This window comes from Peromyscus maniculatus, chromosome X (genome assembly GCF_049852395.1).
Source record: "Peromyscus maniculatus bairdii isolate BWxNUB_F1_BW_parent chromosome X, HU_Pman_BW_mat_3.1, whole genome shotgun sequence".
NCBI lineage: Eukaryota > Metazoa > Chordata > Mammalia > Rodentia > Cricetidae > Peromyscus > Peromyscus maniculatus.
Genome location: NC_134875.1, coordinates 79,987,771 through 80,012,544, shown reverse-complemented (window position 1 = coordinate 80,012,544; position 24,774 = coordinate 79,987,771). Strand labels below are relative to the sequence as shown.

Genomic DNA, 24,774 nt, shown 5'->3' with positions numbered 1-24,774 from the left:
CAATAGGGAGGCTCAGGAAGGTTTATCTCAAGTTCCAGGCAAGCCATCATAGACTACTATATAGTAACTGTGTCTCAAAGACAAACAGATCCTTAGGAGTGTATGAAACGAAAACTTGTAAACAAATAATTTATGCTGATTTTTCTAATTTCATCAGCCACATAATTAAGTTTTAACTTCTGTTATAACTCTGTACTATGTAGAGATGCATAGCATATTATCAGCAACTGAATGAATCTAATTACTATTTTATAAACATTCTAAAACCCACAAGAATCTTAGAAGGCATAAAATATGGTAAATTAAAAAGCAATACACTCATTTGGAACTTCTTGATGCCTTCTAAACATATATTTAAATAAATGGACTACTGTTGCATTTGGAGTAACCATACACTATACGTTTTAAAGGAAAAACTCATTAACATGTTGGTAAAACACCTATACACATAAGTAAGAGAGGGAGGATGGGAGAGGGTAGAGAGCCAGAAAATGAATGTATATGTGGAGGGAACGAAAGCAGCAGCAGCAGCAGCAGCATGGTGCTGGGGAGTGGAACATGGTTTGCCCTTACTGAAACTCTAGTTAAATTTTGATCCCCAAGAGATGGTTAGGTTGTTAAGGGGGATAAACAAACCAGAATAATGGTGCACAACTATAAAACTCAGGAGACTAAGGCAGGAAAATCATGAGTTTGAGGCCACAAACAAAAGAGGGGGTCTCTTCTTTTGAGAATTCCTTGTGTTTTGTTTCTTTCTTGAGTGCCCATTTGTCCTCTTATTTTCTACAAGGTGAACAGCACACTAGAAACACCCAAACATGGGATCCTCAGCTTCTAGAATTGAGCCCCAATAGAACTTTTCCTTTACAGACTATATAATCAGTTGGACTAAGATGAATATGGTATATTCTTAAATAAAGATCATTTAAATCTAAAAAACAAAATTGTATTTTACCATCTATTCTAGAGAATGCTTCTGATAAAATATGTACATATATAAGCTACAAAATATAAACTGTATCTACATAAGTAACTTATCCTTTCTTCCACAAAAACATTAAAAAAGAAAAGCCCTGGGCTAGCAGTCAAAACTTGTCTTTTGGAACTCACAACCTTTTCTGTCTGCTTTCAAGGATACTACTGCCTTCTACACCTTAGCCCAGTGCTTTCCAAGCCCTTCCCATTAGGGCATCTGTAAGAAGTGAAGATATTTCAGAAAGCACACCAGAAACAGATGGAAGCAGGTAGACATTTCCAGAAGCAATCCAGCTATACATACCACTTGCACTTCTTGGTGATAAAAGAAATGTTGGCCATCTTTTAAAACTAATGAATTTTGTATTCCTTGAGAATTTCACACCTGCATCAAATCTACCCCCACTGCCTCCCCTCAATTCCTCCCCCCTCCTCTGACCCTCACGTTACTCATTTACAGCACTGAACTCTTTCTCTTTTTAGTCATAACAGAAAGAAGAAATTCAGTAAGAATAGTTCAATGCAATTATTTCTAGGAAGAGAGATACATCAAGAGACTACAGAGCTCTAAGTAGGAAGGGGGAAAGAAGAGAGCACAGGAGGAGATAGCAGAAGCTTTTCAATGCTTTTTTAACTCTATAATCACAGCTTTTGCTGTTTTGATAAAAATACTCTTTTAATTCTATTTGGAAGATGAATGCTGATAAAGCTGCTTTAATGGATGGAGTAGCCAAAGAGAAGAAGAAAGAGGGAAATTTTGTAGTTTAAATCTCATGACTCCCCTGATTTGGAGAATCCAGGGTTTGTGGTTAGGCTGCCACCTGTCTATTCCACAGAGGTACTGAAAAGAGAAGCGTTTATAGAGGAATCACTACATTAGTCAGCTGCAGACCTTCGCTCAATCAAGCTTATCTGATCACAAGATCATTCAGCTGTCACCCACACTGCTATCCTCCTCACAGATGCTTAACTGTTGGGCTCTACAACTTCCCAATGCCAAATATTTAGAGCCATTGACAAGTGTGATATTTGAAATAGTCTAATATTTAGTCCCAGCTTTAAAGCTCCTAAACACAAAGTTAGCTCATACGGAGAACATAGAAAGGCTAAGCACTAACTCTGCAGCATATATAAGAGGAGAAAAACTGAACCACTGGACAGTAAACTCTAAGACTTTTACTTAGAGAAAGAAAAACAGCAAAATAAACAGCACATGTTATAGGGGGAATCCAAAGCAGGTAACTATAGATTATGAAGAATTTGAAAGGAAAAGGACTTAATGATTAAAATTCAATCTAAAGTATACAATTCATTACCTGAAATGCTTCTAGTTTTCCTATGTAGCTAAGTGGAAATCCTAGGAAGGCCATGAGATTAGAAATATTCTGCGGGCGGTGGTGGCGCACGCCTTTAATCCCAGCACTCGGGAGGCAGAGGCAGGCGGATCTCTGTGAGTTCGAGGCCAGCCTGGGCTACCAAGTGAGTCCCAGGAAAGGCGCAAAGCTACACAGAGAAACCCTGTCTCGAAAAATAAAAAATAAAAAAAAATAAAAAAATGCAAAAAAAAAAAAAAAGAAATATTCTGGCCTAAATTACAGTTCTACCATTCATTTATTTTTTTTTTTTTTTTTTTTTTTTTTTTTTTTTTTTTTTGGTTTTTCGAGACAGGGTTTCTCTGCGTAGCTTTGCGCCTTTCCTGGAGCTCACTTGGTAGCCCAGGCTGGCCTCGAACTCACGGAGATCCGCCTGGCTCTGCCTCCCGAGTGCTGGGATTAAAGGCGTGCGCCACCACCGCCCGGCCTCTACCATTCATTTATAAAACTAAATTTACCAACTACATTGCAATGTTACTTAAGAACTGCTAGCTACACCCAGAATCAGAATAATTGAGGGCAGATTTTTACATTTAAGTAAACAACTAGTTTTCTTTCTTCAAAAACCAGACAGAACAAAATGACTTGCCTACAATTAAACATTACTTGGGCATTTGTTGCAATTCTGTATCCTCTTTCATTCTGGGCTCTTAATAACCTAAGAAAAAACATTCCTTTGCATAAACTCATTAAGCTAGCAAAATACATTCTATTTCAAGATTCCACAATAAAAGTAACACCCATCACACTCACTTTCTTCTAGCTTCATAGAACCTGAAGGGGTGTTTCCTGTTTCATCCACATTTCCTTCTCCACCTCCTCTAGATCTTGAATTCCAGACTTTGATGACTTCCACATCATTGTCACTACCACTTCCACTTGAGCTACTATCCTTTTTCCCTTTTTTACCCTTTGTTTTCTTCTTCCTAGAAAAAGAAAAGGAAAGAAAGAAAATCCCTTGTTAGAAAAGCATTGTAAGGCTATGAAGCCAATCCCTAGAAGACAACCCACAAGTACAGGTTTGTGAATATACCAGCATAGGTAATAAAAGTACTCAATTTACTTTGCATACTCATCTGAGCTTAAGCTCATGGAGGTTTCATCAGAATCTGAAGCTATAAATTCATCCATACTATCTTCATCAAAATAACCCTAGACAAAAAAAAGACATATGTTTTAGTAGCCCATTTCAACATATATTGGAAATTTAAAATTTTCATTTCATGTAAACTAACTGATATAAATAAATAAGGACTAAGGAACTATTGACCACTTGAAGAAACAATGGCTATTTAATAGGATTATAGAACAGGAGGTCCTATATGGGAAGATGGAAAAGAAAAGTAGAAACATGAAGAAATCCAAAGTCTGTTGTACTGTAGCAAAGTTATTTTCTTGGTTCAGATAAATTACTATGGTTATACGAGGTATTAACATTAGGAGAAACTGAATTGAAAGTATAAAGGAACTCCTTGAACCATTTTTCTAATCCTTCAATAAACACAAAATTGTTTCAAACTTTAAAAAAAAGAAGAATTAAGACAAGGTCTCAGCCAATGCTGGCTTCCCAATGCTGAATCTAACTGCCTCAGCCCTCCATGTGCTGAGATTACAAATGTGTGTCACCATACCCATCAAGAGATCGATTGTTTTTGTGGAGATAGGGGCTCTTGTACTATGGACTGGCTATAAACTCCCTATAGAGCCAAGGATGACTCTGAAATTCAGATCCTTCTACTTCCACTCTCAAGTGCCGGGATTCTGTGTTACTAGAGATCGAACCCAAGGTATCATGCATGCTAAACACTCTACCTATGCCGGGCGGTGGTGGCGCACGCCTTTAATCCCAGCACTTGGGAGGCAGAGGCAGACGGATCTCTGTGAGTTCGAGGCCAGCCTGGACTACCAAGTGAGTTCCAGGAAAGGCGCAAAGCTACACAAGAGAACCCCTGTCTCGAAAAAACCAAAAAAAAAAAAAAAAAAAAACACTCTACCTATTGAGCTACATTCCCAGCTCAATTTTTACATTTTTTTCCAGTGTTGTGATTGGGGATCAAAACTAAGGGCCCTGTGCTATTACTAGACTAGCTATTGGGGATCAAAACTAAGTGTTGTGATTGGGGATCAAAACTAAGGGCCCTGTGCTATTTCTAGACTAGCATTCAGTTAGTGAGATATGCCTCTACCCCTCCAAAAAAGTTCAAAGGTTCAATACAAGAACATTTAGGACTGGGGATATAGTCTCCTTGGGCTCAAATCCGAACACATAAATATTTAATGATCGATCCTCTAAGTATAATGAATTCAAGACAACAGAAATAAGCTAGGCATGGTAGCCACAAGTTGGAGGCTAAAGTGGACTACACATTTAGTTTCAGGTTATCCAGGGATATAGAATAAGACCCCTTCTCAAGGACAACAAAAAGACATATAAATAAACTAAAAAGAAGCTGACTTAATGAAATAGTGTTGGGGAATATTACTTTAAGGTGTGTTACTTTTCTTTATGTTGCGTTTGTTTACCTCTGTGAAGCTGTGTTACTGTGCCTGTCTAAAACACCTGATGGTCTAATAAAGAACTGAATGGCCAATAGCAAGACATGAGAAAGGACAGGCAGGGCTGGCAGAAAAATATATGGAAGGAGAAATCTGGGAGGAAAAGAAGAAAGAGCAAGAGAAGGAGAAGCGGAGGAAGACTTCAGGGGCCAGCCATCCAGCTATACAGCCACAGAGTGTATATATGATGAATAATGAAAGGTATACAGAAATAGAGAAAGGTAAAAGCCCAAAGGCAAAAGGTAGGCGGGAATAAATAAATTGAAGTTAAGAAAAGCTGGCAAGAAACAAGCCAATCTAAGGCTGGGCATTCATACTTAAGAATAAGCCTTCATGTGTATATTTATTTAGGAGCTGGGTGACAAGCCCCTCAAAAAAGAAAAAAAAAACAGCAACAAAATAGAAAGTTGCTTCGGGTATAGAGAATATAAAAAATAACATTTAAACAATTTGAGGTACTTAATTTACCTTATTTTCTTTGCTAATGTAATCCAGCTGCAAACACCAAGGATGAGTCCAGATTCTACTTAGCATCTGAAAATCCTGAAAGAGCTTTGCACCTGCCTTTCCTCTTCCTCCTTCAGTGCTATTGCCTACACCTGACAAAGAAACCACAGTTGAAGACACAAGAATTCTCCATTTCCACCATGGTGATTCCATACTAGATTATTCACAACACACACCCTTACCTAAGTGTGAAAAAATCTTATTTCATACTATTAATATTTTGAAACACATTAAGTAAATAAGATTGCAGGAGAAACCCTCTACAGAAATGATTAGAATATTAAAAAAGATATATGTGGTAAGGAAATACATATGGATTTTTTTTTTTGAGAGAGAACCTCATGTAGTACAAGAGGACTTCAAACTCCTGATCCTCTTGCTTCCACCGCCAAGCGCTGAAAATACAGGTATGCACTACTGGACTAAGCAATATTTGCAATTCTGAAAAGTAAACATGGATAGTTTGAATGTAATTGCCCCCAAAAGCTCACAGGGAATGGCATTCTTGGGAGGTGTGGTTTTGGTAGAGTAGGTGTGGCCTTAGAGGAAATGTGTCACTGTGGAGGTAGGTTTTGAGGTCTCATACATGCTCAAGCCACACCCAGTATGTCACTTTACTTCCTGGATCAAGATGTAGCTCCTTCTCCAGCACCATGTCTGCCTGTGTGCCACTATGTCCCACCATGATGATAATGGACTGAACCTCTCAAACTGTAAGCCACCCAATTAAATGTTTTCCTTTATAAGAGTTGCTGTCTCTTCACAGCAACAGAAACCCTAACTAAGACAGAAGTGATAAAATACAGCAAGTAAAATATCTAAATGTTTGAAATAATGACAACTATAAATATCAGTAACAATAGTAGGTAAAATAATTTCTGATTTTAGTCACAACAGTCACAATTACTAATACAAACTATAATCTGTTACCGATCCCATGAGGGGGCACACTGTAATTTTAATTAAAGGTCACTAAAAATACAGACTTCTTCCTTAGATTTCTGAAATCTCCTAAATTGTATCCATGGTCCCTTTATCTATTACAGATAGATAAATCCTTGCTCCATCCAGATAGACCTCCAGCAATTCTTTCCAACTATGATGACTAAAACTGCTACTTTCAACAATTATTCTTTTGATATATAAAATATAAATAAGAGAAGGGGAGGAGAATATGCTAGGCAAAGACAGATAAATAATAGTGATCTTACTACTATGGGAGGAAAAACCAAAGACCTGAAATCCATAGAAATACGGAATAAATGCCAGAAGCAAGGGAGTGGAGAAAATGAAGAGATGGAGGGCAACAGGTACAAAATTTCAATACATATGACAAATACTATACAGACATAATAGGGTTAATAATATACTGTAACTCACTGAGTACATTTTAAGCATTTTTACCATACACAAAATATATGAGAAAATAGGCATACTTGACCAGCTATATTAATTTTCTTGCTATGTAGATGTACACATTAAAACATACTGTATACCTTAAATACATACAAAAATTTTCTGTGTCATTTATCCTTTAAACTTACTGAGGCTTGTCTTGATCTCTATATAGTCTATCTTGGTCACTGTTGCACATGCACTTGAATGGATGTTTGGTGGATGCTAGACAGAATTCAATAAGGGTGCCTTAAGTCTAGTTCATAATGTTGTTCAAGTCATTTAAGTCCACTGATGATCTGCCTAGCTGTTCTAGCCATCACTAAAAGCCTTTTGTGTTCCTTAGCTATTATTGGCCAAAGAAGGAAAAAATGAATGCCATTAAAAATGGGAAAACTTGAGGCCAATGAGAGGCTGGGAAAGGCACCAACATGTTATGACAGCCTAAATTTGATCTCCAGGACCCACATATGGTAGGAGAGAACTGAGCCTTACAGGCTGTGGTCTAACCTCTACATGAGTGCCATGGTCCGAATGTGTACACATACACATAAAAAATAAATGAATGTAATAAAAAGAATCAAAAGTCAGATGTGGTAGTGCACACCTTTAGTCACAGCACCCAGGAAGCAGAAGAAAGTAGATATCTACGAGTGTGAGGCCAATCTGGTCTACATGTAGGTTTCAGGCTAGCAAGAGAATCTGAAAACAGAATTGAAAAAGAATGCAGTAGCACAAGCCTATGATCTTAGGATTTGATATGTAGAGGCAAGAGGACCATAAATTTAAAGACAGTCCTGGCTACATAGAACATTTGAGGCCGGCTTAGATGGTGGTAGACTATTAGCACTTGGGAGGCAGAGGCTGGCTCATCTCTGTGAGTTCGAGGTCAGTCTGGTCTACAGAGTTAGTTCCAGGACAGCCAGAGCTGTTACAGAGAAACCCTGTCTTGAAAGAAAAAAAAGAAAAGAAACACCTTATAGGAGCTAGTTCTACACTTAGTTTATCTCAAAATGTGTACTAATAAAATAATGCCCTTTAAACATAAAAATCAGATTTTATAGCCTCTAATATTTATTAAGAGTTAATTAATGGGAATCAAGACAATTTTTATAATAATAAACACTTAAGGTGGCCTAAAAACCCAAGACATCGCACACCTAATATGAAGTGCCCAAGAGAATTCCATATAATCAACAATAACTGAAAAGAATGTCTGATATTAAATTATCTCATCAATGCAGCTCTATAAAATTGAAGAAAGTGGCTTACTTTTCATGTGTAAACATGTTTTACATCAGTTGAAATGGAAACCTGTAGTTCCATCATTTTCTAATTGGCTTCACTATTCAGGCATTACACACAGCATTGCCGAACTGTCCTCTAAAGGAGCTGTGCTAAATACTGTGATGTGCTTACTTTGATATTTGATGAAAGGAAAAGACTACAGATACTACAGAGATCTTGTTCATATCACCCTACAGTTCAACACAAACTGTGTGTAATTTAAGAGTTTAAAAAGCCTCTAGTATAAACTGTACTAGAATGAGATCACAGAATAATAAAATCTTCAGGCTGTTAACTTGAGAAAAAAGACAAATTTTTGAGGAAAACTAACCCTTAGTCTAAACCTCTAAGTCAAAGGAATATAAGGAACTATGGTCAAAAGGGCTTCAGGACACAGAGCAACAAGAAAGTATGCCTAAAATCCATCAGAAAGATGAAAGAATTATTGGGGCTTAGAAACTGGAATGATCAAATCAGCTAAAGCAAATACAGTAAACAGGAAATCATAAAGAATAAACAACAGAGTAACTGAATATAACTTTTGAAAATAAGTCACTGCATTTTTCTTTCAAAGACTTATTAAAATAGAGAAGTACGATGCATGCCTTTACTTCCAGTACTAAAAGCAGAAAGGAGAAGATCACGAGTTCAAGGTCATCCTGAGATATGCAGCAATAAAATATATATAGTATAAAATTTACAAATTGAAAGTAAAAAACCCAGTGACTTTTACATAGTCACAGATATGTGCAACTATTGTCACAATTCAGAGACTTTTGGTTGCTGGAGCCTTGATTATTCTTTTTGCAGTGTTGAGTATTGATCCTTCTTCCTGTCTTTTCCTCTCCCCTTGCCTACTCCCCGAACCTGATCTCACGATGTAGCTAACTATCCTAGAATTCACTATGTAGACCAGGCTGGGCTTGAACTCACCAAGACATGCCTGCTACCATTCTCAGCTAAGCATCTCTCTTAAAATGTCCATGGGTCTCATGTATGTCAGGAAGCCTCCAAATTCCTATGTATCAGAGAACGGCCTTAAAGTCCTAATCCTGTTGCTGCCACCTCATAAACACAGGAATACAGGTACGTGCCACCAAGTCTAGTTTCTTTTTTATTTTTTTAAACAATAACTGAATGCAGGTGGGCAGGAGGGCAACTTTTCATCTATATTTACTATTCCTGTATGTACTCTTCAGTTGGGGCCGATAAGGAAAAACCTAACTCCAAACCAGAGATTAGGTTTTGTTATGTAAAGCAGCATAACATCACGTTCACTGGGTAGGAAACATAGATGATAAAACAATACCTGTGCATTCTAGTTTTTATTTTTATTTTTTATTTTTTTGGTTTTTCGGGACAGGGTTTCTCTGTGTAGCTTTGCACCTTTCCTGGAACTCTCTCTATAGACCAGGCTGGCCTCGAACTCACAGAGATCCGCCTACCTCTGCCTCCCAAGTGCTGGGATTAAAGGCGTGCGCCACCACTGCCCGGCTGCATTCTAGTTTTTAAAGGGATACTGAGAAGAATGAACTAACAGTACTTCAGTCAACATTTAAGGCATTTCTCTGGGTTTTTTAATTATAACATGGAGAGTATTATATGCTTTGCCTTGTATTTTGCCTTCAAACTTTCTGATCTTGGTAACTAATACACAATTTCATAGATTTAATTTATATACCTTTCAATACAATAGTAGTTGAATATTTTAAAAACTACTCTGAAGTTTTTTGTTTTCTTTCAGATTTATGCCACATGCATAATTCTTCTGAACTAGCAGGGTTTTTGTTTCTTTGTTTGTTGTTGTTTCGTTTTGTTTTTCAAGACAGGGCTTCTCTGTGTAGCCTTGGCTGTCCTGGAATTAATTCACTCTGTATACCAGGCTGACCTCAAACTCAAGATTCTGGAGCCTCTGCCTCCCAAGTGCTGGGACTAACAGTGTGCGCCACCACACCTGCCTGAACTACTAGCTCTTAACAAATTAAAGGCTTTACTCACATATTCAGAGAGACTTGTGGGGATTTACTTGTATATTTTTGGGGGAGCTGAAAATCAAGCTGAAGTTCCCATGTATGCAAGGCAAGGGTACCTCCACTAAACATTTACTGTTTTAAGTTTATCCCTTGAACTTAGCTTGATAGTAATTTTAATTATAAATATTGCAATTTTAAGCATACTTATTTTATTCAAATGTAAAGCTAAAATTAAAAACCAAATAAAAATTTTAAAAATGGCAAAATTACTAAGGCCATATTCTTCAGAAAAGAACATATGCATAGAGAAGATGAAAACAACTGAGTATATTTGTTACCTGTTAAGTGATCTAAGTAGTACTGATAGAGCTTGCATTGAATAGCAGTCATTCTCACAGCTAATACATATTCATGTTTTGGAGGTAAGAACTTTGTTAATGCTGTATAATCTTTCCTCTGCAATTAACAAGACAGAGAACGCAAATCAGTTATCTAAACATTTAAAATTTGCTTGAGGAGCTGTCATATGTTAGAATTGACAAATATATAGACAATATTTTCTTAAAGATATTTACCCTCTCGAATCATAACAAGAACCACACATGATTATATTCAATGTATTTCATGACTAGATAATATGATACAGTGGTTAAAAAAAGATACTGCAACATGCCCATCAAGTTTTAAATTGAAGTGGTTACATGTGATCACTTAACAAAATTCAAGTTTTCAGGATGATTTTCTCTGCATTTAAAAAAAAAATTTACAAGCCGGTGGCAGGGGCACATGCCTTTAATCTCAGCACTCAGGAGGCAGAGCCAGGCAGATCTCTGTGAGTTCAAGGCCAGCCTGGTCTACAGAGCGAGATTCAGGACAGGCACAAAAAAAAAAAAAAAAAAAACCTACACAGAGTAACCCTGTCTCAAAAAAAAAAAAAAAAACAAACAAAGTACAAGCAAGGGAAGTCATGTGGTAAGTAATACTATCAAAAATGACTTGCTTTTCACATAAATCATAGGAATCAAAAGTGTCACATAGGCACAGTGGTGGTGGCACACACCTTTAATTCCAGTACTCAGGAGACAGAGGCAGGTGGATATTTGAGTTCGAGGCCGGCCTGGTTTACAAAGTGAGTTCCAGGACAACCAAGGCTGTTATACAAAGAAACCCTGTTTCAAAAAAACAAAACAAAACAAAAAAAAAACAAAACAAAAAACAAAAACAAAGTGTCACATGGCCAAGCGTTGAGGCACATGCCTGTGATCCTAACACTTGAGATGCTGAGGCAAGAGGATCAAGGGCTCCAAGGCAGCCTAGGTAACATAAAGAAAACCCATCTCAAAGCAGGAAAAATTAAAAAAAGGACACGGACACACAGACACACGGACACACACGGACACACACACACAAAACCCAAATTCTAATGCAATCTGAGTTGTATGCTGAGCAGTACATATAAGTTCTGAAGCAATGTTTACCCCTCTGAGAAAATAAGCCATGTACACAAAACACTAATAAAATCATTTTACTATAGGGACAGAAAAAAATACTAATAATTGCTAAATACAAATAACTACTTAAAACAAAACAAAAACAAAAAAAACCTTATTACTTGGGTAGTAATAGCAATAAAGTACTGCTGGGGGCGGTGGTGGTGCATGCCTTTAATCCCAACGCTCGGGAGGCAGAGGCAGGCCTGTGAGTTCTCTGTGAGTTCGAGGCCAGCCTGGTCTATAGAGCGAGCGAGATCCAGGACAGGCACCAAAACGACACAGAGAAACCCTGTCTGGAAAAGCAAAAAAAAAAAAGGACTCAACAGTACATACAGCCAACCTGATCACCCAGACTGTCTTCTATGATAGCATTATAGCCATCTAAAAGATAGCCTATGTCACTGTGGAACATCTTTGTAGTTACCCTTCATGTTTAGTGTCCTAAGAGAGAATGTAGACCTTAAAATCTCTGAATTGATAGCTAGATATTCACCAAGTTTTATTTAATAACACTATTAACCTGTTCAGTATATACCTGAAAGTAATAAAACTGGTGTGTGCATGAGTATGTGCATGTGTTTGGGGATATGGATGTATAAAGGAAGTGTGAATGATGTGTGCGTCACAGCATATATGTGGAGCCCAGAGGACAACTCTGTGGAGCAGATTTTCTCTTTCCACCTTTACATGAATTCCAGGGATTAAACTGTAAGGCGGCTGCCAAGCTTGTGCAGGAAGCACTTTCACCACAAAGCCGTCTTGCCAGCCCCTAAATGTGTATTAAGGAGTACTTTAAAATCAGCTCCACTTGGAATTTATACTAGCCTCTACTACAGCTATTCCAAATAGTGAGGTTCTGAACACCATGTCAGAGCACATGTAAGAATTTCTGAATCATAACAGTTGTGTTTCTTCAGAAATCCCTTCTCTTAGGGCAACGAATTTAAACATGAACATAGCAAAATATGAGGCAAGAGCATTCATGAACTGTGTTCTTAAACTGTGAAACATTACAAATGGGAATGACTGGTGGATTTTTAAATCGGGGCAAAGGGCTAGAATTATAAAACTAAAACAGAAAAAGAAACAAAAGTAGCTCCAGCTTAAACTCAGCTTAAAACCATTATTATGGAACATATCTGTACCTGAACACATCCGGCTAACATCTCATAGAGAATATGAGCACGTTTTTTCATCACTCTCACATCCACCATGGTAGAATCTGCACACTGACCATTTTGGATAGGATTTATAAATCTATTCCTGAACTCCTTGATGGATCCAAGCAAATTTTCCTTGATAAAGTTAACCATGCAATGATCTAAGAGACAAGACATTGATTCATTAATAACATTAATGATAGAAAGACCCAGAAAAACTCCCCAATATATTGCTCATGCAAAAAACTCATCTCATAAAAAGAAGAGAAATGGGAGGCAGGAGGGTAGAGAAAAAAGCCTCGTATAGGAAAAAACCTGGTTCTAAGTGTGCTCTAGAACTACATAAATCATATGAGAAATTTTCATAAATCCATAAATCCTAGTCCTATTTTTTTCTAAAAAGTGGTTGATTCTAAATTACTATTCTTGACATGCAAAAAAAAAACCCCAATAAGTGTATATAACCCCAATGATGATTTCATGGTCAGTGAGGGCACTTTATAAAGAAAATATACACAGCACTCGGGAGACAGAGGCAGGCAGATCTCATGAGTTCGAGGCCAGCCTGGTGTACAGAGTGAGTTCCAGGACAGGCTCCAAAGCTAGACAGAGAAACCCTGTCTTGAAAAACAAAACAAAACAAAAGAAAGACAATATAAATACCAAATAAAAATAATAAAAGTAGATAATAAGCTACTGTGGCTAAATTATGCAGCTAATTCAGGTTTGATTCAGCCACAGGAGGCTTTAAAGGTGCCATCAATTGCCCTATATTAAATAGCATCACAATGTCAAATAGCATTTCTATAAAAAGGAGAATAGAAGAACAATGGGGGGAAATGAACAAACAAATCAAAAGCCTGACAAATGGACAATGTAGAACTCTTTAATGGCAACTGCAATTTGCTAAGGAAGTTCTTGTTCCATCACATGAAAATGAAGGAAATTCACAAGGCAGCTCTCTGTTTATTTCAGTTCTGCCTTCAGCCTGAGCAAATACTACTCTGACACAGATTTTGTAGACTTCCCCTTTTCTCATCTATATCTTCCAAAAATGTTCACAATTGGCCTTTCTTTTTATATTTTTTGCAAGGGGAGACAATGTTTCACTGTGTAGTATTGGCTAGTCTTGAACTCACGAAGATAAACCTCCTTAGTGACGGGATCAGAGGTGTATACTACCACACCCCGCCTCTGTTTGTTTCCTTACTAATACTTCCTTATAAGACACTTTGAATAACCATATGCACATGGTGTATATATGAAAGCAATTGTTGAAGAATTCTGATACTTTTGAAGTATTTGAATTATCTTAGTTATATCTGAACAAGGACATCAGCACATGTCTTGACAGTGGTTTGCTACTCTTATTTATACAGCATTTCACTCTACAAGCATGTTGTTCTTTTACGGACGAAGCAACTACAGATCATGGTTAGGGACTACAACAAATAGAAGGAAAATGGTAAAGTTGCAAAATTGTAAGAGTCAATAGCAGTATTCTACAGCATGACAGAGATTAACTCACACTCAATTAGGTTATTCTGAAGTGGCGTTCCTGTTAAAATAATCCTCCTTCTCGATCGTATAGAGTTCATAGCTTTGGAAACAGCAGATGCTTCATTTTTTAAAATATGGCCTTCATCACAAACAACAAAATCAGGACCTATAAAAATATACACAAAACAATGCTTAATTCAAACACAAGGAAACTAAAAAAGGTTGTTCATGGAAGTATCTATGGTTAATCATAATCTTGAAAGGTAAAGCAAAATCATTACAAGCACAATCATATTTTATGTGCCACTATGCATGGTTGAAATGGCACTAATTCATATTAATCAAATCCCCACAGCCAAGTATTAAAGAACTACTATAAATAGTATTTAAGGTCTATAAACCTTGAAGAATAAAGCTTAAAGATTGCACCAACAGAGCCAGGTGGTGGTGGCATATACCTTTAATCCCAGCACTCACTCATGAGGCAGATGCAGGATGATCTCTGTGAGTTCAAGGCCAGCCTGGTCTAGAGAGTGAGTTCCAGGAGAGCCAAGGCCACACACAGAAACCCTCTCCCCCCAAAACAATAACAAAAAAACAACAACAACCGAACAAACAAAAAGAGAAATATTAGTGAAGATTACCCCCAACAGATTTGGGTATTCATAAAAGAAATACCTTTTGCAGGATGACAAAGGAAAAAAAAGGAAAGAAATAACTTTTGGAACGAAGATATGTTAGAATGCTTAAAAGCACTTTTAACAATTAGAATTAAATATCTTCAAAGATAATATTTTGGCACTAGATTACATTAAAATTATCACCAAGAATAAAGAACTTGAGCCGGGCGTGGTGGCGTACGCCTTTAATCCCAGCGCTTGGGAGGCAGAGGCAGGCAGATCTCTGTGAGTTTGAGGCCAGCCTGGACTACCAAGTGAGCTCCAGGAAAGGCGCAAAGCTACACAGAGAAATCCTGTCTCAAAAAAAAAAACAACAACAAAAAAAAAAAACAAAAAAAAAGAATAAAGAACTTATCTACATAAAAAGACAAATATCAAACTCTGTAAGAAATAATACAGGAGCTGGAAGAAGAGGTGGCTCAGTAGTTATGAGAACTTGCTGTTCTTCGAGAGGAACTGGGTTCCACCTACAGCACCCACATCGTGGCTCACAACCACCCATAACTCCTTTCCCAAGGGATCTGACACTCTTCTGACCTCCACAAACAACAGGCATGAACCTGGTGCACAAAAATACATGAAGGCAAAACACCCACACACATAAATAAGAATAAATATTTTAAAAAGGAAATAATATAACTACTCACAAGAAGCCACATATCATTTGCAGCATATTTCAAATAACTAAACACTAATTGCTGGGACCATTTTAATTAATAAAGGTAAGCAGGATGTTAAACTGGTATGGACAGGGAGAGAAAATGCCTTCTAACAAAAGATCAAATTATTTAAAAATGACTCAAAAAATATGTCATAGGCTTATTATTCATTCATGCATGCATGCTCTACATTTTAATTTCTAGGAATTGATCTGAAACATATACTTGTACAACTGCTCAAAATACATACAAAAAAAGAATGTTTCTGCACCACTTGTGTGGGGGGAATTAGAAACAACCTGAAAGCTGTCAAAGAAGTTCTACCCAAGAGTTAGTTCACCTGTGGCTTAATGTAGTAACTTAGCGCTGAAATGAACGATGTGCATCTATCTCTATGTTCAGACCTCAAAAGACAAGCTAAATATACTATTTAACAGTTCAATAGAAACGTCCCTCACTTAACAAACTAATTTCTGATAAATCCATCCTAAGTTGAAAATTCACTTAATAAACTTAACCTACTAAATTCTTTATAAACCTACTGAATATCATAGCTTAACACCAAAAGTTATTGTATAATATTGGTTGCTTACTCTTGCAACATAAATGAATGAAAGTTACACACTGCACTTTTTAGAGGACTTCTTTTTCTGAGTCAGAATCTCCTACATACTAGGCTGGCTTGGAATCGACTACAGACAAAAGAATAATTTTGATTTCTAGTCCTCTTACTTCCACCTCCCAAGTGCTGGGATTGGAGGTGTGTGCCAAAGGACCCAATGTTAAAGCTTGCACTTGAAGGCAATATCCTGCTGAGCATCCCCAGCTCAGAAACATTAAAATTCTAAATTTGAAGTATAGTTCGTACCAAATACATATAGCTTTCATAGAATCATAAAGCCAAAAAAGAAAATCTGAAAGTGAACCAAACAGAATCCATTGTAAGTCTATAGCTGCTTACATTATGAAATATATTTGCATTTAAATAACTACCTCAAGTGCATCAGAGGACATCTATACAAATACTTCACTGCTTAGATGCTATGTGTACACACACACACACACACACACACACACACACACACACACACACACAGGTGGGGGTATATTATCTTGCCCAAGGAAAAGTCTTACAATGTCTAGCATGATAAGAGTATTTTATCTAGAAACTTCAGGATATCCAGATAGTCTATGCTAATAATGTGGTTTATGATAAGGGGGCTAAGAAACTTTTAGATATACACAGGAACTGGAGATTTAGATCATATGAAGAGGTAGTTAATGAGACCTACATAATAACCAAGTCCAAAGTGAGCCAGCAGGCTGGCAACAGTCCATATATATAGTTAAGACATCATTACTGGAAAAAGCTAGCTCTCACTGTATGACTGTACTAGAAGATCAACACCTGCATCACCCCCAGAAACTCCTGGATCCTGCCCTGTGTGTCTTTTCCTGTTGTTAATCGCAGTCGTTTAATTCAGTATAAGAAGCCATAAACATGAGTATAATGACTTCAGGTTTCCCTGTGTCTTCCCAGTGAATTATTAAACCTGAAGGGGGCATACCATGCTGCTCAAATACAATACTTTGAATTTTGTTCATACACCTACACACAGATTTTGTCTTTTGAAGTTCTAAAAGTATACTTCTACAAGCACTAAAATGAATTAGAAAACTCCACTAGACCAATTTATATGCATTAAATGGGAAAATATTTTTCAATAACAATTAAGGGCAAAATAGAAGTAGCATTCTATAAGTGTTATAATTAATATTCTTTTTCAGTATGTTACAATGCCACCTATTGGTATTTTTAAAAATCAAAGTTAGGGCTATGGATATAGCACAGTACTAAGAGTACTTGCCTTCCATGGACAAGTCCCTAGGTTCAATCCTCACCATGAACAATATTTAATGATTGTAGTCACTTGTGCCACTTGAGGCAATTCAAACCTGGAGAAGCTGAGCTCTGCATGCACTCTTCACTACCAACTCTGGTAAACCCAAACAGCTGCCATGCTACTATCTGCTCCCCAGATTCTGACCTGACAGCCTGCTTTTCCCACTTTATAACCTACTCCCTAAGACTATGATACCTCAAAACTGCTTCTCTGGTCTTCACATCTAGCTCTTAGCCTAGGCTTGAATTAGGATAATTCTTCTATATTAAACAAACCCAAATTTTCAAATACTCGGCTGCCCTATGAATCTTTGGCGCCACCAATTTGCATCAAACCATAGAAACCACTTGGAGGGAAAAAAAGAAATTACTATTTTACATATCTCTTCTAATAAATGTAAAGCCTAAGAGATTCTGAGACTGATGGAAAGAGAATTTACATCCAAAAGTTATATAAATATCGGACCTTTGGTTTTATTACATTCCTTTTGGTGTATGTTATACATGGTATATATTATGAGATACTCATTGTAATACAAATAGTTTGAGACAACAAAGTATCTCTAATCTTAAGAGAACAGTGACAGGGACAGGGGGAGGATCAAGCATTCAAGGCCTGCCTGAACTACATACAAACACCAAACAAAACACAATTTAACAAAAACACTGACAGAAAATCAAAGGATTGTTTAAGTCATAACGAGGATAACCTAGGCATTTAATTTAAAAATTAACTAACAAGGGGACTGGAGAGGTGGCTAAGAGTATTTGCTGCTTTTTTTGTAAAGGACCTAGGTTCAGTTCCTAGCACCCATATGATAGCTCATAACTATCTGTAATTCCAGTTCTGGGGGATCTAACATGCTCTTCAGGCCTCTTCAGGTGCCAGGCACACACGGGGTACACAGATATACATGCAGGCAAAACAGTTATACATACAAACATTTAAAAAATGACTTAAAAATTAAAGTAAATAAATACATTTTTAAAATAAGATCAGCATGTTATCAGCTAAAACTACATTTAGAATTTTACTATAGATTTACCAGAATTTACAGATGTAGTTTTAGGCTACATCAAGAAAAACCTATTAATTTCAGATCAAGCTGGATACTGTACACCTAGCATGGCTGAACTGATGCCTCGAATGTTCTCTGTGAAGGTGAAGAGCAATATACTTAACGCCATAGAAGGCTTAGAATTGAAGACATTAATTTACACAGTCCTCCTCCACTTCATGCTCAGAAGAGCTCCTACTTGTCCCCTGATTTGCTACTAGCCTCTCATAAGATTGCTGTTGACCTTTTTTATTTTGGTTTTATGGTGATCTGTCTCTTGACCTCCAGTCTGCTACATCACACTAAGTCTTGTTTCTAAATTTTTGGAGTACCATCTCTTAGTTCCCTCTTCTTACCTAAAACTGGACCAACTTCATTGGTGGCTAAGAAAACGAAAATTCATGAAGTAGAAGCAAAGGCAGAATGTGCTCATGAGTTAAGTAATTGGCAAGTTGCTAGCCAAGATGTACCTACTAACTAGAAGCAAAAAAGAATGTTTAAGAACCTCAAAAAGTAATGGCCGTAGTAGAGAAAGCAGAGGTATACTGGAATTCTATGCCAGCTTCTAGCTTCCAAGAGCACTCCGACCACTTTTAAATCAAAGGGGAGCCAGAGAGATGACTCAGGAGGTCAAAGTGCTCATGTCTTGCTGCAAATGCCTGAGCTCTATCCCAGGACCCCACAGTGGTGAAAGAGAGTGCCAAAAGTTGTGTTCTGACCTCTGCATGCACACCATGGCATATGCATGTTCACATTCATTCACTCTTTCCTGTATTCTCCCTTTCATGGCACCTTGAACTGACTCTGGAACCATGGATTCCAGAGATTGAACTCAGATCATAGGCATGCACAGTAACAGCTTTTACTCACTAAGCTATCTTAGTACATGCCCCTTCCTGTTTGAGATGGACATATGATCTCCCTGCCTCCATTTCAGAAGTGCTAGGATTACAGAAATGATTTGCCATACCCAGCATATAAATCTTACTTCAAAATTGAACTTCGGGCTGGGGATGTAACCTAGCATGCATGAGCCTTGGGTTAATACCACACATCACCACATAAACCAGGTGTCATGCCAATAATTCCATCACTCAGGAAGTGGAGGCAGGAGGATCTCAAGGTTAAGATAATCCTTTGCCAGTCAGGGACACGAGACCCTGTCACATAGGCGGGCTATGAATCTAGGCACACACCACTATGCCTGATCTTTAAAACTGTTGTTAAAAACCATTTGCAAGATACACTGTGAACAAAATCTGCTGAAATGATCTAATTCACTAGCTTACAATTCTAATAATACACCAACCACAGATCCCCAAACACTGAAATGCTGAACAGCTAAAAGCATTAACAGTGATTTTATGTTACTTAAATTATATTTAGTATTACTCACAAAAATAAAACAAAAAGACAAAGAACACAAGTACCAGCTACTTAGTAAGTATTCAATTAATGACTCTTAAATTAATTAATTAAATTAAATCTGTATCTTTGAAATACAGATTTTTTTTTTTTTTTTTTTTTTTTTTTGGTTTTTCGAGACAGGGTTTCTCTGAGTAGCTTTGCGCCTTTCCTGGAGCTCACTTGGTAGCCCAGGCTGGCCTCGAACTCACAGAGATCCGCCTGGCTCTGCCTCCCAAGTGCTGGGATTAAAGGCGTGCGCCACCACCGCCCGGCGAAATACAGATTTTTAAACTGGCTATGTCATATCAGTGCTAATAGTACCGTACCTGGGTCAACTAAAGCTTTATTAAATATTTCTTTAAGTTTCCGACTCTTCACATTCCTTCCTTGAGCAAGATTTCTGTACATTTCATAGCCTATGATCATAACACCACCATCTTCTTGCCATCTCTGTAACATATAACTTCTCTCCTGAGGACGTTTCACAGTTGCTAATTCAGAGACCTTTAAAGATAAGGTTTAACAGATGCTATTGAAACAAAAGCGTTCTAAACATTGCCACTGAAATAGGCATTAGTAAATATGAATATGAATCTCATGCTATTCTTTCTATAGGAAATATTACTAAGTGTTACCTCAAGCTTTTCATCATCATTTAAGCCCTCCTGCCACTTCTCAAATTCATTCATCCAATTCAAAGCAGTGTTAAGAGGACAAACCACTAATGCCGTACTGAAATCCAGTTTGTCACACAAGAGAACTGTGTGAAGAAAACTGACCACCTACAAGACAGTAAAGAAAGTTATCATTCTCATTTAAATATCCACAAAAAATACAAAATCAAGCAATTACAACTTAATAGGTTTTCTTTCACTAATGAGCCAGTCAACAAAGCAAGGTCATGATTTTCAAACCCATACAAAACACAGGTAAGGAAATATAACATGAATTCTGCCCCAGTTGCCGGCCAGCAGGCAGGGCTCCTGCGGGAAGGCACCCCCCTCACCAAGACCCCGCAATCTACACGCCCTGCCCCCTTTTCAATCTGCCTGAGACCCTAGCCAGTTCCTGAGGCTTGGAAACCAACTACCAGCTCTCATTGGACCTAGAAGTAAGTGACTCTGTTCATACCCAATGAGTACTGACCCTAGAACCCATCCCTGGGACACAGCCCTTCCCTGGGGACACCCACCCAACTCTGTCCCAGTTGCCAGCCACCAGGCAGGGCCCCTGCAAGAAGTCCCCCCACCACCAAGAACCCCCAGGGGACCCTGCAATCTATACGACCTGCCCCCATACCCAACCACCCGAGACCCCAGCCACTTCCTGAGGCTCAGAAACCAAACTGCCAGCTATCATTGCACAAAGAGCTCTTATTGGACCATGAGTAACCTCCCAAGACAGGCAATCTGTCAGCCCTCATTAGACCAAAAGTGGCTTTCTGAGACATAGAATCTGCAACCACTCATTGGACCAAGAGAGGCTTCCCGAAACACAGAATCTGTCAGCTCAGACTGGACCAAGAGCTCTGATAAGACCAACAGCGGCTCCATGAGTCACAGAATCAACTAGCTTGGGTTGACCCAGGAGAAGCTCCCTGAGACATAGAATCTGCCTGCTCCAATTAGAGCAAGAGCTAAGATTGGACCCAAAAGGGCCCCCTGAGACACAGACATAACAAGCACAGAATGGACCAACAGCAACTCACTCAGACACAGGCACCTCATATATCTATTAGAGGAGGAGATGGGCAGACATCAAGGCAACATAAAGAGCAATACAGCATCACCAGACCCTAGCCCTCCTCCAACAGCAAGACCTGAACATCACAAGGTAGAAGAAACAGAAGAAAGCGACTTTAAGAATAGCATCACGAAGATGCTAGAGGTCTTTCAAGAAAAAAAAAATGAAAAATGAAATTGAGGAAAAGACAAAAAAGAGGAAGAAATTGAGAAAAAGACAAACAAAAGACTGGAAGAAATCTATAAAGAAATTGAGGAAAAGACAAATAAAAAATTGGAAGAAATCACTAATCCCTTGAAGAAAATCATGAAAAAGGAATTAAACATGTGAGGAAAACAGTCCAAGACCTGAAAAGGGAAACAGAAACAATGAAGAAGACACAAACAGAGGGAATGCTGGAAAGAGAAAATCTGAGAAAACGAACAAGAAACACAGATGCAAGCATAACCAACAGAATACAAGAGATGACAGAGGGGATCTCTGGTGTAGAGGATACAATAGAGGAAATGGATTCGTCAGTCAAAGAAAATACCAAAGCCAAAGAAGTCATAACACAAAATGCCCAAGAAATCTGGGACACCATGAAAAGACCAAACCTAAGAAAAATAGAGATAGAAGAAGAAGAATACCAACTCAAAGGCACAGAAAATATATTCAACAAGATCATAGAAGAAAACTTTCCCAACTTAAAGAAGGAAATGCCTATGAAGATACAAGAAGCCTATAGAATACCAGATTAGACCCCCCAAAAAAGTCCCCTCACCATATAACAATTAAACAACTAAACTTACAGAATAAAGAAAGAATATTAAGAGCAGCAAAGGAAAAAGGCCAAGTGACTTTATAAAGGCAAACCCATCAGAATAACACCCGATTTCTCAATGGAGACTTTGAAAGCCAGAAGGACCTGGACAGATGTAATGCAGACACTAAGAGACCATGGATGGCAGCCTAGACTGATATACCCAGCAAAACTGTCAATCATCATAGATGGAGTGAACAAGACGTTCCAAGACAAAACCAAATTTAAACAATACCTATCCACAAATCCAGCTCTACAAAAAGCACTAGAAGGAAACTTTGAACCTAAGGAAGTCAGATACACCCACGAAAACACAGGCAATAGATAACCCCACAGCAGTGAACCCCAAAGAGGAGAAGTACACACACACTACCACCAAAAGATAACAGGAATAAACAATCACTGGTCATTAATATCCCTTAATATCGGTGGATTTAATTCACCTATAAAAAGACACAGTCTAACAGAATGGATATGAAAGCAGGACCCATCTTTCTGCTGCATACAAGAAACACACCTCAATTTCAAAGCTAGACATAACTTCAGTATAAAAGGCTGGGAAAAGTCTTTCCAATCAAATGGTCTTAAGAAGTAAGCTGGTGTAGCTATCCTAATATCCAGCAAAATAGACTTCAAAGTAAAATCAAAAGAGATCAAGAAGGACATTACATACTCTACAGGAAAGATCCACCAAGATGAAGTTTCAATTCTGAACATATATGGCCCAAACACAAGGGCACCCACATATGTAAAAGAAACATTACTAAATGGACTTAATATCTACAGAACATTCCATCCTAACAAAAAGGATATGCCTTCTTCTCATTACTCCATGAAACCTTCTCTAAAATCAACCACATACTCCGTCACAAAGCAAATCTCTACAGATAACAAAAAATTGCAATAACCTCCTGTATTTTATCAAACCACCATGGTTTAAAGTTAGATTCAACAACAACAAAAATTACAGAAAACGTACAATCTCATGGAAATTGAATAATACTCAACTGAATCACCTATGGGTCAAGGAAGAATTTAAAGAAAGAAATTAAAGACTTCCTAGACATCAATGAAAATGAATATACCACATACCCAAACTTATGGGATGCTATGAAAGAAAGCAATGCAAAGAGGAAAATTCATAGCACTAAATTAAATGTCCACATAAAGAAGTTGGAGAAATTTCACACTAGTCACTTAACAGCACACCTGAAAGCTCTAGAACAAGAAGAAGCAAAGTCACCCAAGAGGAATAGACGCCAGGAAATAATCAAATTGAGATGGAAATCAATGAAATAGAAACCAAGAGAACAATACAAAGAATCAATGAAACAAAGAGTTGGTTCTTTGAGAAAATCAACAAAATAGACAAGCCCTTATCCAAACTAACCAAAAAGCAGAGAGAGAGAGCATCCAAATTAGCAAAATCAGAAAGGAAAAGGAAGAAATAACAACAGACAATGAGGAAATCCAGAAATCATCAAGGGGCTGGCAAGATGGCTCAGAGGTTAAGAGCACTGGCTGCTCTTCCACAGGTCCTGAGTTCAATTCCCAGCAACCACATGGTGGCTCACAACCATCTATAATGAGATCTGGTGCCCTCTTCTGATGTTCTGCACTGTATACATAATAAATCTTTAAAAAAAAAAGAGAGAGAGAGAGAGAATCATGAGGTCATACTTCAAAAAATTGTACTCCACAAAATTGGAAAATCTGGAAGAAATGGATGATTTTCTGGATAGATATCACATACCAAAGTTAAATCAAGACCAGATAAACTATTTAAGTAGACCAATAACCCCTAAAGAAATAGAAACAGTCATTAAAAGTCTCCCAACCTAAAAAAGGCTAGGACCAGATGGTTTCACTGCAGAATTCTACCAGATTTTCAAAGAAGAACTAATTCCAATACTCTTCAAATTGTTCCACACAATAGAAAGAGAAGGAACATTACCAAACTCTTTTTATGAGGCTACAATTACCCTGATACCCAACCCACAAAAAGATGCAAAAAAGAGAATTACAGACCAATCTCCCTCATGAACATTGATTCAAAAATACTCAACACAATACTGGCAAACCAAATCCAAGAACACATCAAAACAATTATCCACCAGGATCAAGAGGCTTCATCCCAGAGATGCAAGGTTGGTTCAATATATGAAAATCTGTCAATGTAATACACCATAAAAACAAACTGAAATAAAAAAACCACATGATCATCTCACTAGATGCTGAAAAGGCCTTTGACAAAATCCCACACCCCTTCATGATAAAGGTCTTAGGGAGATCAGGAATACAGG

General features: G+C 37.7%; 1 protein-coding gene across 17 annotated transcripts in view; it reads right to left on the bottom strand.

Moving 5' to 3' along the window:
* Window positions 1-24,774, bottom strand: part of Atrx (ATRX chromatin remodeler) — a 180,666-nt gene that overhangs the window by 42,585 nt on the left and 113,307 nt on the right. For all 17 annotated transcript variants that reach the window (XM_015986247.3, XM_076562565.1, XM_042269321.2 and 14 more), the window contains 8 exons: window positions 20,562-20,708; window positions 20,253-20,430; window positions 14,248-14,385; window positions 12,705-12,880; window positions 10,405-10,522; window positions 5,373-5,503; window positions 3,412-3,500; window positions 3,102-3,274 (listed from right to left, as the gene is read on the bottom strand). In XM_015986247.3, the coding sequence (XP_015841733.1) occupies window positions 3,102-3,274; window positions 3,412-3,500; window positions 5,373-5,503; window positions 10,405-10,522; window positions 12,705-12,880; window positions 14,248-14,385; window positions 20,253-20,430; window positions 20,562-20,708 (1,150 nt within the window). The remainder of the gene's footprint in view (window positions 1-3,101; window positions 3,275-3,411; window positions 3,501-5,372; window positions 5,504-10,404; window positions 10,523-12,704; window positions 12,881-14,247; window positions 14,386-20,252; window positions 20,431-20,561; window positions 20,709-24,774) is intronic.